Source organism: Pogoniulus pusillus, chromosome 1, assembly GCF_015220805.1.
Source record: "Pogoniulus pusillus isolate bPogPus1 chromosome 1, bPogPus1.pri, whole genome shotgun sequence".
Classification (NCBI taxonomy): domain Eukaryota; kingdom Metazoa; phylum Chordata; class Aves; order Piciformes; family Lybiidae; genus Pogoniulus; species Pogoniulus pusillus.
The window spans coordinates 28,064,550-28,081,146 of NC_087264.1; the positions used below are offsets into that span (position 1 = coordinate 28,064,550).

The 16,597-nt window shown below is 42.4% G+C and overlaps 1 protein-coding gene across 1 annotated transcript in view; it reads right to left on the bottom strand.

Moving 5' to 3' along the window:
* Positions 1–15,502, bottom strand: part of RPAP1 (RNA polymerase II associated protein 1) — a 43,558-nt gene extending 28,056 nt beyond the window's left edge. The window contains exons 1-6 of the mRNA XM_064146083.1: positions 11,130–15,502; positions 10,032–10,174; positions 9,414–9,506; positions 7,809–7,980; positions 5,756–5,932; positions 2,628–2,834 (exon numbers count right to left, since the gene is read on the bottom strand). Coding sequence (XP_064002153.1) covers positions 2,628–2,834; positions 5,756–5,932; positions 7,809–7,980; positions 9,414–9,506; positions 10,032–10,174; positions 11,130–11,319 — 982 coding nt within the window. The 5' untranslated portion in view covers positions 11,320–15,502. The remainder of the gene's footprint in view (positions 1–2,627; positions 2,835–5,755; positions 5,933–7,808; positions 7,981–9,413; positions 9,507–10,031; positions 10,175–11,129) is intronic.
* Positions 15,503–16,597: the final 1,095 nt, after the last annotated feature.

Here is a 16,597-nt window from a genome sequence, read left to right on the forward strand (position 1 = left end):
TATCCAACCTAAACTTCCCTTGTCACAGCTTGAGGCTATTTCCTCTTGTCCTATCACTGGTTGCCAAGGAGAAGAAACCCAACACTCCTCTTGCTACAATCCTCTTTGAGGTAGGTGTGGAGACCGAGAAGGTTTCTCTTGAGCCTCCTCTTCTCCAGACTAAACAACTCAGCTGCTCCTCGGTGTCTTCTCATGTAAGGAACAATAAGTCCCACTGAAATGATTTTCTTTCATTATATCTTTTCCTGATTATAACTGGTCTGAAACCTAACCTTTCACTTTCCTCCAATTAGCAGATAAACTTTCAGGAAGGGCACTCATCCTTTCTAGGATGAAGCTTCACCCTCATGATCAGTGTGGTATTGAGTCAGGCAAGGAACCAAGCACAGAATTATCTTCCTGAGCCAGAAAGCTGCTCCACAGAATTTCAGCCAAAGCACATATTTTAATTGAAGAGAAGGAAAAAGCATCTGAAATGTAAGAAAAGTGGAATGTTTGTGGGTGGTAGGTGCAAAATAAGAGGAAATAAAATCAGCAGAAAAATTAAATCTATTGACATTTGCAATCCAACAAATTGTTTTCTCCATTAATCACTAAAGTGATAGGGTTGGGTTAATCATTTTATGAATAGGATCATACATATTACCACCACTCCTTAGCATTAAGATCTTGTCAACAAGAAAAGACAGATACATATTCCAAGGCAGCAACAGATTGTTCAGCTACTGAGAAATCCCTTTAGAGAAACACAAGCTGACAGTGTCAATGCAACACTTGCACTGAACTTTTTCAGAATTGGGCTATATCCAAGCTCTTCTCTTTCTGCTTTGCTCCCCCTTTTGTCTCAGTGCCAGAATTTACTTTTACATTTGACAAGACTACAGGTTGCTGGATAAAGGCTTCACCATCTTGCTTATTGGAAACAGTAGCCTTCTATCTCATTAGAAGCAAGTTAGAGTTCTGAGCAATCCCACTGCTGAGTGTCATCATCCTCTCCCTGGGGAAATTCAGAATGACCATTTTTGCTGGGTTATTCATGATGACTTTAGTTCTGAGCACAAATATGACACAAAATCTCAATGCTAAGCACTAATACCAAATTCATATTTTACATCTCCTGCTCACCAAGATGGGCAGCAGGCATAAGTTCAAATGCTGGAAAGGCTTTCCCTGGTTTTATACACATATTCCAGCTCCTTCTTTATTTGTTATTTTAAATATCCTGGGAAAATTTCTTTTTCCAGTGAAGTAAGAGATGTTACTGATGATCATGACTCTGAACACCGAGTTATTCTCAAGAGCACTACTACACTCTTTTTCAGCCTGTTCACACTTCTGTTGCTCCCAGGAGAGGAAAAGAATGTCACTTAACATGGTGTTACTTGTGCACTGAGCTGTTCTGGAAACAGAAAGGAATTAAAAATTATATTTTTGATTAAAATAGATTTGTGGAAAAGTAAAACTTGAGAAGAAACAGTAAATGGGCTGCTCAGTGAAGCGTCTTCATCAATAAGAGACTAATCAGCTTTCCTTCCCCTGCACGTGTATACACACACACTCACAAACTCATTCCTCTCATCAACAAAATGGTAAACAGTTGCTGTCTCTTGGAACTACCAAGCTGAAATTCAGGAGTGATTCAGACTTCTTTAATCAGCCTGCACATTGCACCAGCACACAAAAAAATACATCAGAAGAGAAGATCAAGAGGCGGAGTCAGCCAAAACATGGATTGAGAGAGAAGCATGCTAACAAAGGAGAGACAATGCTACGAGTAGAAATGTGGGGAAGATGAGAATAGAAGCCTAAAATCACAATAGAGAAAAAGAAGCTGCTAAAATAAAAAAACAAACCCTGCAATGAGTAAAGTGACAATAAGAAGAGAAGTTTGTGGGGAAAGCACTTCTTTTCTATGCCATGAGAATACCTATGTTGCTCTAGCTGCTGGGATTAAAGCACCTTTCCCCTCATACAGGCATATATTGAGTATTAAAGCATTCTCTCCTGAGAGGCAACAGCTCTGGACAACTCTTCCAAAAAATCCAGAACATCTTAATACTTCCCTCCATTCACAGCAAACAGAAAAGAAACTGTATCCTGTGGAACTCACTGTGTGGTCTCTGAGATACAAGTCACAGAGTGGGGCCATCAGTAGTGTCACAAGACAACACACCTGCACCATATGAGCAGTCTCCCTGAAGGAAGATTGACTGTCATCTCCATGCTACCCTGTGAGTAAACCAGTGACCTCCCCAACACCCTCTTGTCCCCATTTGGTTCTGATTAAAAGAAATTATTGAAGCAGCAGCTGAATCTGTCACAGTCTCCTGTTCCCCTGTGCACATGACTGAACAAGAGAGCAGCGCCAAGTTTTCCCTTCAGAGATCTCAGAACAAATTTAAATAACAAAGCAAGACCTCTCAGCGAACACCTCACCTCCCTTACATCCTTCTAATCTGTGAAGTCCAGCTAGAAACGACAGGTGCTGTTTCTTAAGCCCAAAATACATATATTTTTAAAATATCATGAACTGGATAACCAACAAAGTGCCGCATCAATCCAATCTGGATTGATGCAAACAGCGCACAAATGTTCTGAACATCAGCAGTATGCACTTTGTTTCTTACCCGTGATTTCTACCTTCCTATTTTCTTCCTTCTTCAGAGAATCTTCCAAACCTGACTCCTGCATGCAAGGAGATGATCTCACACCATGCTGAGCCACAGGCAGAGATTCCACAAACTCCTCCGGTCTGTTCCGTTGCTGGTTTAATTCCTTTTTCTGGCCTCCATTGCCACCACGTCGTGACTTCAAGAAAGCAACTAAATCAGAGTCTGCAAGTATTGACAAAGAGGGAGACAGAAAAGTGACAGTCTCAAAATACTTGATATGCCTAGAGCTCCCGCTATTTCTGTTTCAGCCTTTTCATTCCTATTCCACATGCCCTCTTCTTCTGTACCAACTGTCACTTCTTTTCAAATTGAGGCACTGAACTGCTTTATGACCTCTTGAGCACATAAGCTGTGTACTGACTGGTGAGGTGTCACCAGAAAAAAAGGTGATAAATGTCTTTCAAGGTAAAGAAACCACAAAAATTCTAGTTATTCTCCCAGCTTACAAATAAAGAGATAATCACTCCTTTCCCCCTCACTGCCACTGGAAAGGCAAATCCAAACAAGACTATACATGGTGGAGAGAAGTCTGGTTGTGATTTATGGGAGGAACCTGGGTCTGACATTTTGCCTGCCCTGCCCATGGGCTGCTCAGTGGCATCAATCTGACTGCTAAGCGAATACACATAACAGACACCACAAAAAGCATTACCTGCTCTTTATTAAATTGCATTGGAGTTGCAGTGCATGCTCTAGATATTACATTAGGAGAAAGATATCTTGTTTGTTCTGAACTGACTCCTCATCCTGAGAGTCAATTACAGTCTAACAACAGCCAGAAAACAGACATGGCCATTCTTTTAATGCTCTAGAGGAAAAGAGGAACATTTGGGAGGCAGGGCTGCTCTGAAGGACAGGTAATATTCCTATAGCTCTAACAGGAAGATTTCAGATTATAGTTTTACTTTCATATCTGTTACAGATATCCTACATCATTTTTGATGGAGCTCACTTTCTCTGGACACTCTTCATCTAAAAGATGGTGTTGGGATGCTTACATCAGAAGTGAACAGTATGAGGCTGTGTATTGTGCCTCTACAAGATACAGAGACACTCCAATAAGCAGTATCAGAGATGTAAAAACTTATAGAGTGTAACACCTACACTGGTTATTTATTCATTGGAGGACAAAGGACAAGCAATTCAGAAATGCTCTGTACTTGAGAGAATCCATCTCAAAAAGGAAACAACCCCCACAACTCAAACAGTTCGGAGAGGCTGCGTGGATTGCTTTCACACTCGTGACTGCCGCACGCTCTCTTCATGATGCAGTTTAAAGCTCCCTCAGCGAAAGGAAGGCATTTAACCCAGCCTCATCAAATCACATCTATTTTTCAGCCTGAATGCTAGCAGAGCTATCACTTCCTCACACTTCACTGTACACAACAAGGAAAAGCCTGTATTTGCTATTTCATCATTTCAGAGAAACAGTCTCAAACAAGTCACTGATTCTGTCAGTCAAGCCTACTTCTGCCCAGAGTCTCCACAGGCAACACCAGAACAGTATCAAAAATAAAACCATGAAGACAATGCCCAGCATGTAATTGCCTACCCATCCTTACCCTCCATGCCACGGAGTCTCAGCTGCCTCATAACTAAGAGGGTAATTCAGCAACTGTTACTGAACACCCACAAATTATTCACACTTCTGAATATGGAGAAAAACTCTCTCTAATCCACATCTCTGAGGCTGTCCATCTCCCAAAGTCATCTGTAAACCAGTAATTTAGTTGAGGAATTGCTTCACCATGCATAATTCCCTAACCACAGATATTTTGGGAATGCCAAAATTACTCCCAGTTTCCTAAAGGCCGCAAAGACTGAAAGATTAAAATTTTTAACCCGCGAGGCACATAAACAAATACATTGTTTATAAAATTCAATTTATTGTTCAAAACTACTTAAAATACATCCTGTCCATTTTAAACTGTCTAAGTATTTGCCTTACTAATATCCCAAAGGACAGTGATGGAGGCAAAGAGCAAAGAGCACAAATCAGTGACAAGAAAAAAAGTGTATAAACAAGACATTTTGCATAAACAAGGCATTTTTCATACACATGCCATTGCTGCAAGCAGTGAAGTTAAAAAAATTAAATGTTTTTTTTTCCTTCAGATGCTTTGGAGAGCTCAGCTCTGAAAGATGTATCTAAACATTCTGTCTGCAAATATTTTGTACTGTTCCTTTGCCACCTTTCCAGTTACACCCATGCTGCTTCCAACAAAGTCAAAATCATCAATACAATTTTTCAGCTAAGCCCACAAGAGATTTACACATCTAAACCACCACTCACACCTATGTTTCATGCTAGAGATTCCAAAATTATGAGAATTTAAAAAACATCTCTGCTCCTTTTGAGCATATAACATCATTGAAACTAACACCCACAACTTTTACAGTGCCCTAGATCACACAAAACCTTATCAAACATACCACACTCAGCATTCTCCCCCATCTTGTCATCAGCTGTCAGTGACAGGCATTCCTGGAGCACTGCTGTGGACAGGGCTCCAAACCAGAGACCTGATCCTGTCAGAATGCCTGCACCCAACAACCAGATAATTAAAACACTTTGTCAAAAAAATCAGGATGAGTTGTAAGTACAGATTTGAGCTGAAACTTCCCCCATGACTAAACATTAACCCTATCTGGGTACTGACAGTTCTTGGCCTAAGTCTCAAAGAGGAAAACCCAAAGGCTCTCTCCCACCTCAGCCACAGCCTATCAATTTCTAAGAATTATTTTGCTTTCTTATCTGCTTCAGAGAATTGCATTTCAGGACCTCAAAATATGTGTACATACCTGGGTATGCAGTGTGCAAAGTAACAGCATCCATGGTCCACCTTAACCCACAGCAAAGGCAGACATGGGCTAAGCAATGAGGAATAAGCACTCCTTAATCCCTTCACACTTAATTCTTACTTGTAAGCTGCTGACATGACATGGAAACTCAACCATCCATAGATCAAATAAACAGGAACCACAAGCTCCTATCATTGACCTGTGAATTTGGTAAGACTTCATGAAACATAAACATTCAGCAAACTTCCAGGTCTCTAAAATTCACCCTGGGAGAAACATACCCAGCTGAGCCAGCAGCTTTTCCTGCTCCTGCAGGATTTCTTCCTCAGACATGGACCGTAGCTTCTCCAAGTTTTCTTTGTGAATAGCTTCAGCTTCCTGATTGCCCTTTTGGCTTCCAAGACCCTCTCCCGTTATAAGACAAGACCGCTGAGAGGTCAAAATGTCACCAGCTTTATCTGCAAGACCCAGCAGAGAAAGAAGTTAACGATATATGCATCTAAAGCATTATGAATGCATTCTAAATTGTCACCATTACCAGGCTTGCATGAATATTTTGCCTTGGAAGCTTAAACTACACTTTACTCCTATTTTATCCTCAAACAAAACTAAAATATCTGGGCTTCCATCCCATATTACAACAAAATGCCATCTTCACCTTGTTTCTTTAAGAGCTTGAGGAAGCATAGGGAGGAAGAAATTTTCTTTAATACAAACCAATAGCGAGAAAAGGCAAACCAGACCACAATTGACACCTGATGAATTAGAGCATTCTTCCAAATTACTGAATATGAGATTCTCTCTCTGTCCAAAAACAGGTGAACCCACATTTGTACATCAGCTGAAAAAATGACCTAATAAGCATCTGTTGAGCAAGAGAGAGAACTAAAATTGTTAGGTAAACCAGTTTTCAGGGTGGTACAGAATCCATTCTCTACACAGCCATGTATGATTCTAACTTATGTCCTGTATTCACCTTGCAGGGTTAAGCATATAAGAAAGAAGTGCCATCAAGGAGCTATTTTTCCTAGTCTGAAAAATCAAGGCTCCTTTACCTCCTGATCTAAATATTTTTTAAAGGCTTAACTCTAGCAGCAAGGTAACGTGTTCCTTGGTCAGAACAAGGTCTTCCAGTGGCTTGGAACAGGCCTGTAACTCTAATCCAGCCAACCCTGAAAGCCTCAAATTCCCATTCAAATAGCATAATGTTAGCAAGGTTGGATGTCACTTCCACAGCAGTTGTCTTGCATACGGAGCAGAAAGAGATGAGCAGACAGAATGACCTGACAAAAGTTTCAACAAGCTTCCCACCATCAGCAACTAAGATGAAGGTTAGCAGGCACAAACACTTTTCAACTAGAAGAAATGGAGCTCTCACTCTTCTTCTCTTGCTTCTAGTGATCCTGCTGCAACAATCCTGCTGAGGAGGTCAAATCATTTCCTGATCTTTCCTTTGTGTTGCTATATTTTAAAAGCTTTGGCCTTGAAGAGGATCACAGCCTCAGGGCTGCTGTAGCTGTGCACAGTTGTAACAAGACAGACACTGAGCGCAGCATGTTGACCTGGATGGTGGATCTGCGCATGCACAGCACGTCTGAGGCTTCTCTTACCAATTCCCTGACAGAGGTCAAGGCAGAGAGAAACCTTAGCCAAATGGTGATAACACTCAAATGACATCTGGCCTCTATCTCAGTGTAAACAAAGAAGGTACCAGGGAAAAATGCAGAAAATAAAAAACAACAAAAAAAAAAGAGAGATGCTGGTACGAATTGAATTGGTTGTTTTCACCTTTCCCTGTCATGCTGCTGTCAGACAAGTAACTAACTGCTGGAGGTGGCACTGACTCATCTACGCTGCCTCACAGCACTCCTTATGGAGCACAGCCACAGTCTCATGGCAGCAGATCTGGTGACAGGAGACAGAGCTTTCAGCTTCTAGGTAGGAATGAAAATCTGCATCACAGTAGCCTCAAACACCTTCAGCGGACTTAAGAAACCCACTTCCTAAAATTGTGGACATCAACAATGAAACAAGAAAAGCCTTACATATAACAAAAAAAGAGGAAAAGGAAGAGAAGAACCTTGAAAAATAAACCTATTTGTTCCTGTATGAAGCAGAAAGGAAATCAGTGAGAATGCTAACTCAGTTTTTAGAATGTGAATTTGGGCCTCAGGCCATTCCATAACCTTGTCACACCACAGACATTCCAAGCGACCTTGAGACTCCTAAACTGACAACATTACTACCCTAACTAAACCCAAGATGCACTCATGTAAGGCTTACTAAGGAATTGTAAACACGGTGAGCTGGATAAGCAGAACCTTCTTCACTTACCATCCTTGATGCGAGGGAGGGGTACCTCTGCCGCTGATCCCCGCAGGGCACCTGGAGCGGCTGATCTAATGTGCACACACTCGGCAGCAGAGGGAGCTGCTGCCGTCTTTTCGGCAGTTCTCGCTGCCATCTTTTGTGCAAAGATGCTTTTTCTTCCAGATGACACCTTTACCTGCAAGCAGGGAAGATATATGTCACCACTGCCCTCTCCAGACTCCCTCGCACACCTGCCACGTAGAAACGTATAGATCTGATCCTAAAGACATCCTCAGATGAGACTCTGGGACATGACACAGAAAGGCTGCTAGCAGCCACTTGCCCTTCTCTGTGCATGTGGTATTCTTTTTTTAAAATACAGAGTTTAATGAAGTTAAGAACAGAGGGACAGAAACATTAATGGTTTTGCTACCTAGAATAGGAAAATTATTAATTATATGTGAATTCAAGCCAGGCAAGTACATCTAAAATATCACCAAACACCATAGTTCCAGCTTTCCTACTGTTTGGAAACTGCATTGCTGAATACTTTGCATTTCTGAGGATAAATGGGGCTGTACTGCACTGTGCTCACCACATGCTTGGAACAGGCTTCTTATAAGGTGATTAGAGAGCAGCAGGGTGAAGAGATTTGCACAGTAAGAGGTGGGCAAGTGGTGCTAAAATAATCCTGACTAATTCAGTGTGCTGCTTACCTAGGGGATGGAAGGACATGGCTCTGAACAACCTTGCACAGGATGCACAAGACATCCAAAGCAGACTGGAAAAAAAAAACCAAAACCAACAAAACCAACAAACACACACAAACAAAACAAAAAAGCCAAAGCAAAACAATAACAAAAAAACCCCACAACCACTCTTCCTTGTTCCCAGTATAAAGAAGCAGCTTAACAGGCACTCTGGACATTTGGTAGCTACTTTGTGCACTCGTGCATCAGGTAAACAGAACTGGTAGTTTTAAAAGTATTACTCTTTCCTTTCTAAAAAGCTGCCCTTCAAAATAAGCTACATCTTCAAAGCCAGCGCAGCCATCAATCACACACCAATTTCCAGCATCCGACTCCCACTCAGCTAGCAGCTCTTGCTACTACAGCAACGACTGCTGATAGCAGCCACGGCTTCCAGTTTTACAGCCTCAGGAAAAAAAACAAAATGTCAAAATACCAAAAGCTGCAAAAGATGACCTATGCAACATACTCGGATCTCTTGCCAGGAGGAATCAGGTGCAAGTTCAGGAAGGACAGACTTAATCCAACCTGGTGGACAAACTAACAGTGGTTGCTTCTCGGAAATACAGTCAGAATAGGATCAATTCTATCTGAGCAGCACAGATCCACCTCACTGAAGCTGACAGATACTGTGTTTTTTCTAAACCAAAAGGATTCCAACGTTCTTTAACTGCAGGGTACGGAGTGCCTACTTCACGGCAGCTCAGAAGGACTCTCTCCTGCACTAAGGCAGCAATGCCAGAGATATGCTGAACTAGCTCATAATCTCCATCACGCCAAATCACTTGAGCTCTACCACCCATCAAGCATTAGGCTTTGATGCAGTGAAGTTTTAATTGTTTAAAGAAGATAGCCTAACACAGCTGCTCCCAAATCCTACCTCACTTTTTATCTCAGAGCGGTGAAATGTCCTTGGGAATGGGTCTGCTGTGGGCACTGGCATGGTCACTGCTACTGCACTTGTGTCTCGCTCCTGCAATAAAAAATTCAAACTCTCTAGAAACCATCACAACAAGAAGACACATTTATGACATCTAAAAGTGAACTCAAAATCTCTCAGCAATGCAGTTCACAAGCCTTCTCCTACATTTCTGTCAGGCTCAGAGAACCCTGTGCTTGTTTAGAGTCTAGCTCTGGAAGTCCAAAAAGCTGCGCTGTCAAACTCCACACACCACTAAAAGAACGAGAGAAAGCAAAATCTAGGCCATTGCAGAGCAATGAGAACATCTCCCTTAGAGGACAGAAACTGAAACCCACACTAGAGCACCTGCCTGCATAGAAGCAGTGTGGCCTACAGCCAGCCTGGACTGGAGAGCAAATTCAAACCTACATTTATCTGACAGCAAAAAAGGTCCTCCAGGACATTGGTCTGTAGTGCTACAACTGTTTCATTACACTGTAGACATGAAATTCAGCAACAGAACCTTTCATCCCTTCCACTGCTTAGCTCACAGCATTCAAAAAAGCCATTAGATAATCACATAAAAAACAGACATACAATAATTTTGCTGAAGACTGCTGTAATGTGTCGATCATGACTCTCTAGCCTTTCCTCTGGATCTTCATCCTCAAAGTGGACACTGGCACTTTTGGACTTTTTGGGAGGAGCTGGCGATAGAGCTGGGAGAGTATCAGGAAAATCTGGAAAGGGAAAATAGTAATTTTAAAAACAATTAAGTTACTCATAACTACTGTGAAAAAGGTACCAGACCAAAGCTCCTTAATAGTGCTCATTATTGCTCTTATGAGAAAAAGAAGGCTGAGGAAGCAATGAGACAATTTAGAGTCCTATGACTTGCACTTGGTAGCGGAAAGAAAAGTGCTTAAGAACATCATTATTTCTGTACTGGCACCAAGGTCATTTCAAAGAGCCACACAAGCAGGAAAGGTACTGAGGCCTGACTGCAAGCATTAGGGAAGAAACAAGGCTGTACAGAAACAGTGTCCCTGCAGGTTGTGTTCAGGCACAGAAAAGCACACATCCACTGCCAGCTAAAATAGTGAATGATTTGTATGATCATAAGCAAGTCAAGGCCTCCTTTTCACTATCTATAAACTGGAATCATATTTCCTTACCTGGAAGTGACTGGAAGACTTAAGCTGTTGCTCATAAGAAAGCACCTTGAGCTTCTGAGACTATTAAACCCTGGCAGAAGTGTTACAATTACTACTGATGGAGGAAAATAGAACCACAGGAAGGAGGCTTACCAAGCCAGATCTGCTGGCTGAAAGCTGAAGCTGTTAGCAGAGCTAAATCTGAGAGACTGAGAGCAGGATCTGGATAGATGGCAAAATAAACAGTGAGCGTTCAGTGGGTACAAATCACAGAAAACACCTCCTGCATTGAGGCTGGCAAGGTACCATAGGCCACTGACAAATGCAGACAGAGGCAGTGTGTTGGAAAGGGGGTTCTACTGACTGCCAGTAATGTTGGACAAGGGCATTTTCCAACAAGCCTAAGAACAAACAAGACTGCAAGAAGGAGACACATGCAGGGCAAAAGCACTGTGTTGAGAGGAGGAAAGGCAAACATACAGCAATACTGCAAAGGCCAGAGAATCCCAGTAATTCAAGGAAAGCCCACAAGGGAAATTACCATCCAACATGACTACATCCTTGCTGTCCTGCAGTGGGGGTCTCTCAGCATCTGTGTCCCCTTCCTCGCCCTTCCTCTTGTCTGCTTTCTTCACAAGCTTCACTGCAGGTGAAGCTCGGGCTGCCAGGAACTGGTTCTGGAAGTGCAGCAGGTCCGCTTCAGACTCCCCAGGCTTCGGCCTTGACAACATCCTGCCCTTTTGTGCTTGCAGCCCAGCCTTGAGTGCTGTTCACATGGAACCTACTGAAGACATGGTAAACTGGTCACAGAACAGAATTTCCTGGGGACAGGATGAGAACAGCAGGGGAAGGCTATTAATTTTTATCCAGCTCTACTGTTCCTGTACATACTGCAGCCACTCTTCTTCAAGATCACCCCAGGACACAACTAGTTGTACCAGAGTCCCAGACAAACTGTTTACTTTGTTCTTCACTGCAGAACAACATGCAACTAGACAAGCCAACACCTGGTCTACCAGCCAGCTGGGAGCAGAATGGCATCCATCCAGCAAAAAGCTAGCCAACAAGTGCACCGCTGCCAGAATGCAAACAACATAGCCTTGGATTTGCAAAGTCACAAAAGTACCTGGTCTAAGACAACAGATTTGATTTGCTCCACTACCAACACCAACCAAGAACATGAGAAATACAGTATCATGCGAATGTCCCTTGCAGCATAGGAGCTCCTCAGGATTCCAGCCTTAGTATCCCTATAACGACTCTCCATTATTTTTGAAAGACTATTGAGACATAGGAGAAGTGCCTGAGGACTGGAAGAGGGCCAATAGCACTCCAATCTTCAACAAGGGCAAAGAAGACCCAGGCAACTGTAGAACAGCCTCAACTCCACCTCTGGAAAGATGATGGAGCAGCTCATTCTGGAGTCTATCTGTAATCACATGAAAGAAAAGAGGGTTGCCAAGAGTAGCCAGCATGGATTCACTAAGGAGAAATCTCACTTGACTAATCTGATCACCTTCTGTAAAGGCACAACCAGATAGATAGATGAAAGGACAGCAGTGGATATTGCCTATCTTAACTTCAGCAAGGCTTCTGATACTGTCTCCCATAATATCCTCTTAGGTAAACTCAAGAAAAGTGAGCTATATGATTGGACCATGGATTGGTACTGGGGTGCACAACAGAGTTCAGAGAGTTGTGATCAGCAGAGCAGAGTCCAGCTGGAAGCCTGTGGCCAGTGGTGTCCTCCAGGGATCAGTATTGGTTCAGTTTTATTCAATATCTTCATCAATGACCTGGACAAGGGGATTTAGTGTACCCTCATCAAGTTTGCTTATGACACAAAACTGGAGGGGTGGCTGATAGACCATCAAGCTGTGCTGCCATCCAATGAGATCTGGACAGGCTGGAGAGCTGAGTGAAAGAAAATCTCAGGAAGTTCAATAAGGACACATGCAGAATCCTGTATTTGGGGAGGACCTACTGCAGAGTCCAACGAGGATGACTGTGAGACTGGAACATCTCTCCTACGAAAAGAGACTGAGAGATGAGGGGCTGTTCAATCTTGAGAAGAGCAGGCTGAGAGAGGATCTTGTCAACATCTACAAATATCTGAGGGGCAGATGTCAAGACGAAAGTGATGGTCTCTTTTCGGTAGTGCTTAGTGACAGGACAAGAAACAGGTGCAAACCAGAACACAGAAGGTTCCATTTCAACAAGAGGAGACACTTAGTTACTCTGAGTGTGAGAGAGCACTGGAACAGGCTGTCCACAGAACTTGTGGAGTCTTCTTCCTTGGCAACTTTCAAAATCCACCTGGATGCTTTTCTGTGTGGCCTGCCCTAGGTGGTCCTGCTTTGTCAAGGAGGTGGGACTTAATCTCTGGAGGTCCCTTCCAACCCCTAACATTCTCTTACTCTGTGACACATGAGCCTGTCCACACAGAGCTGGACAATGCACTTACTGATCGTTTGCTCTCCCACTCACATCTCCCCAGTGAAAAGAAAAAAAGTTTTTCATCCTTATCTAGTCTTCCTGCTTTAGTTCTCTCTCACTGCCTTCTTAATTGCAGACATCATGCTACCTACAAGCATTTTCATTCACTGGCCAGGCCAGCTTAGAGCTGAAAGTCAAGGGTGATATTTATAAAAAACACTTTTACAGGAAAGCAACTACTTCACCTCTCATCTACTAAGCATGGAAATACATGAGCACTACTCTCCATATCTCACTCCCCAAGTCTGGGACCATCAATCCATCTCTCAAAGGCAGCAAGTGTTTGCAAATACATTTCACACTAATTGAATCACTGAACAGCACTAATGCTACAGCCTTGACGTCCTCCCACACTTGATATGTTGAATTATTTTGTACACAGCTGATCTCTTCCACTTTCAAAACCCCATCAGTTCTCAAAGATGATTTATTGTGAAGTTGAAAAGGAAAGTGGATATGGATTTTTAAAGCTACATTTATCTGCTGTATGGATAGGCTTTACACATGAGCAAACACAAAGCTTGGAAGTGAATCTCTGTCTTAATCTCAGATCAAAACAAAGTTCAATCATTGTGCAGCCACTGCCCTGAAGCCAATGTTTTGTCTTGTGCTATTATCATATTTTACTGTAAAAATATGTGGGGAGGTACCTTGTGGGAAAGATGCTAACAGACACAAACGTTACTTCATGCAGTGTTTACGACCTACAGTTAGAATATTTCTGCTGTTTTCAAGAATCTCATTCCTGACCAAGGTTGATTAGATGTGATGCTGCTGGTTCCAAGTGCACACAGAGATCCATAGAGCTTTATATTTGGTTGTTTTTATTAAATCAAAGCCTTAGTGTAAACTCACCAACCATGTAAGGCTTGCTGAAATTCTTTTTTCTGTCCCATATTTTGTGCAAAATCTAGGCAAATAAAACAGACTTGAGAGCTTTCTGTACCAAAATTAAATGGATTTTCAGAGGTTTTGAGGTTTCCAGGAACTCCATTCACTCCAGCACTTCATGACTGAGGAAGCAGAGCTCTTCATCCAATGTCAATGCCACAAGTTAAGTTGCTTGATTTCAGACATCTCAAAGCACTGACCTTAATGAAAGCTGTCAGCTTGAGCCCCAGAAGGACTGCTTCCATTTACACCAAGCCTATAAACAGTGCAAGAGCAGCAAGGGGAACTTCCCTGTACCCTCTGAACAATAAAACCTTACCCTAGCACACAAGGAAAATGTCTGACCTCTACCAATGCTGTCAAGGACATCTACAAAACACAGCCACTAAGCAAAGGCTCCTCCATGACGAGAAGGAAAGGGTTCTACGATGTCTTGTTACTGTTGAAGCACTTAACATGAGAACACCTGAGGATGTCATTGCAGCTCTGACTGATGCTGAGAAAGCAGAAACACTCCCTTTCAGCTCACCTTTGCAATTGCACAGCAAAAATTGTAACTTCTGCAGACAGGTTTTTTTTTCTGAGCACTCCTACATAAGCACACACCTACATGCTGTTTATTTATGGAGCTTTCTGCCATAACAGGGGCTCCCATAGGCATACTTCAGCTGACAGGTCCCTCTTTGATATGCAAAAGTAGCACCACATGCACCAGGAGCCAACTGTTTCATGCCTTATCATCACAGGCGTCACAGTCCAAATGAGGCTGATGCTAGGATTAACAGAAACAAGACATTTAGTTATGAGCAAAATGTGTTGCTAATCTTTCTGGAATAAGCCTTTTCCACACAGGAATGTACAGACACTTGTCCAAGTCTCCACATATTTAAAAAGTTAAACAAAAGACATAGCTGAAACTGCCTTCTTTGGTCTGCGGAACTGTCAGGGACAAGAAGCCAACCATGCAGGCTTCTAAGAGATTACATGGTGCTCCAGTAAGCATTTCCTCAAAGTCATTCCTTCCTCTGTGCGGGTATAGAGGACACCCAAATGTAAAGAATCTCAAGATGGTAGTACAGAGGTTGGGCATTAGCTTGGTGCAAAACCAGATAAAAGCTTTAAACGTGTTCTTTCTATATTTCAAGGGAGTCTAGAAATTTAATACAACCACAGCCTTTGACCTGGTCATTCTGCAGTCCAGTGAGCCAGTAAGTGCTTAAATACCACTAGTACAAGCATGTGACTCACAGACAGACAGAACATAGTGAAAACAGTGCTGATTTCAAATAATACTTTGTCCATGCCCACTGAAAGCCATCTAAGCACATCAATAACACTCACCTGGCCATTCTAAGTAGTAATTTTTACTCACCAGAGCTCAGAGAAAACATGCAAGACAAACAGCAGGCCATTAATGATCAGCACTAATCTCAGCATCCTATAGTTTGGCTATCTTCAATCTTACCACTGACTACTTAAAGCCAACCACACACAAACTGCTTGCCTGTAGGGGCCATCACATAGCATCTATGTCTAGCCACAAGCTAGCCACAGGTATAGACACTGTATGTCTATACACAAGCTACTGAGGAGACTGTCCTAGGAATGAACATAAGGAATCAAAAATGCTGTCGGAGTTCCACAAGCACCTACACACATCAGAATGAAGAAATTACGATGTGAATACACTATCATCTGCTCTTGTAGCCCTTGTCTGCACTTAACAGTCTCAACAAACAGTCTTCTGTCATGTTCTGAACTTCCTATGGAAACCAAAAAGCTACCAGTGCAGCAAGAAGTTTCACAAATGCAACTGGGAATAGTGGCCCACAACAGACTAAAAGAATATGTGGGGGAAAAAAAAAATCATAAAAAGCAATAAAGCTCCATACTGGTTCAAGGGCCAAGACACTCTTTTGGATCATGTAACTTCACTCAAATGTCAGCCTGAGATGGAGAAGGCCAGTAAGAGCAGCAAAGAATCCTAATCGCCAGTTAATGCAACACCAATGTATCAGAAAATGGCATTTACCATACAGAGAAACTGAGGGCTGATGCACTCCCCAGTGCCTTCAAGCAGGCAGCATTTAAGCTTCTAAAGCATATAATACCTGCATCTACCACTACTCTCAGCAGACATAAAGTAATGTAAGAAACAGGTACAGGATTTTATTGAGCAAAGTAGCACTCTGTTCCTATCCAAGCTTTTCTCAGGTGCCATTAGGCTACCAAAAAAAAAAATATCCTATACATATATACCTAATCAGTTACACATACATTTATATCCAATTATAATCCAATACCCTTTTGATTCAAGCTCATGTGCATTTACAATTCACTTTTCTTCCACAGCAGCAGAGCCCTTGTAGTCCAAGGGAGACACCTGCATCACAACAGCCATGCTAAGATACAGTTAGAAGAGAAAATGTAGTAAGCATATTTCTGAACCCTGCCCTTTACCCCTCCCCCCCCCCCCTTCAAGTCTACAACTTTGCATTCTTTTGCTAAGTTTATGTAATTTGGGTCAAAGAATACAACATCCTGCTGTGTGCTTCAAGTGGGTTTCTTCAGGCCTTGCTGGTTAAGGTGAAGAACTAAAAGGAGAAGCAGAATAGTATCTCA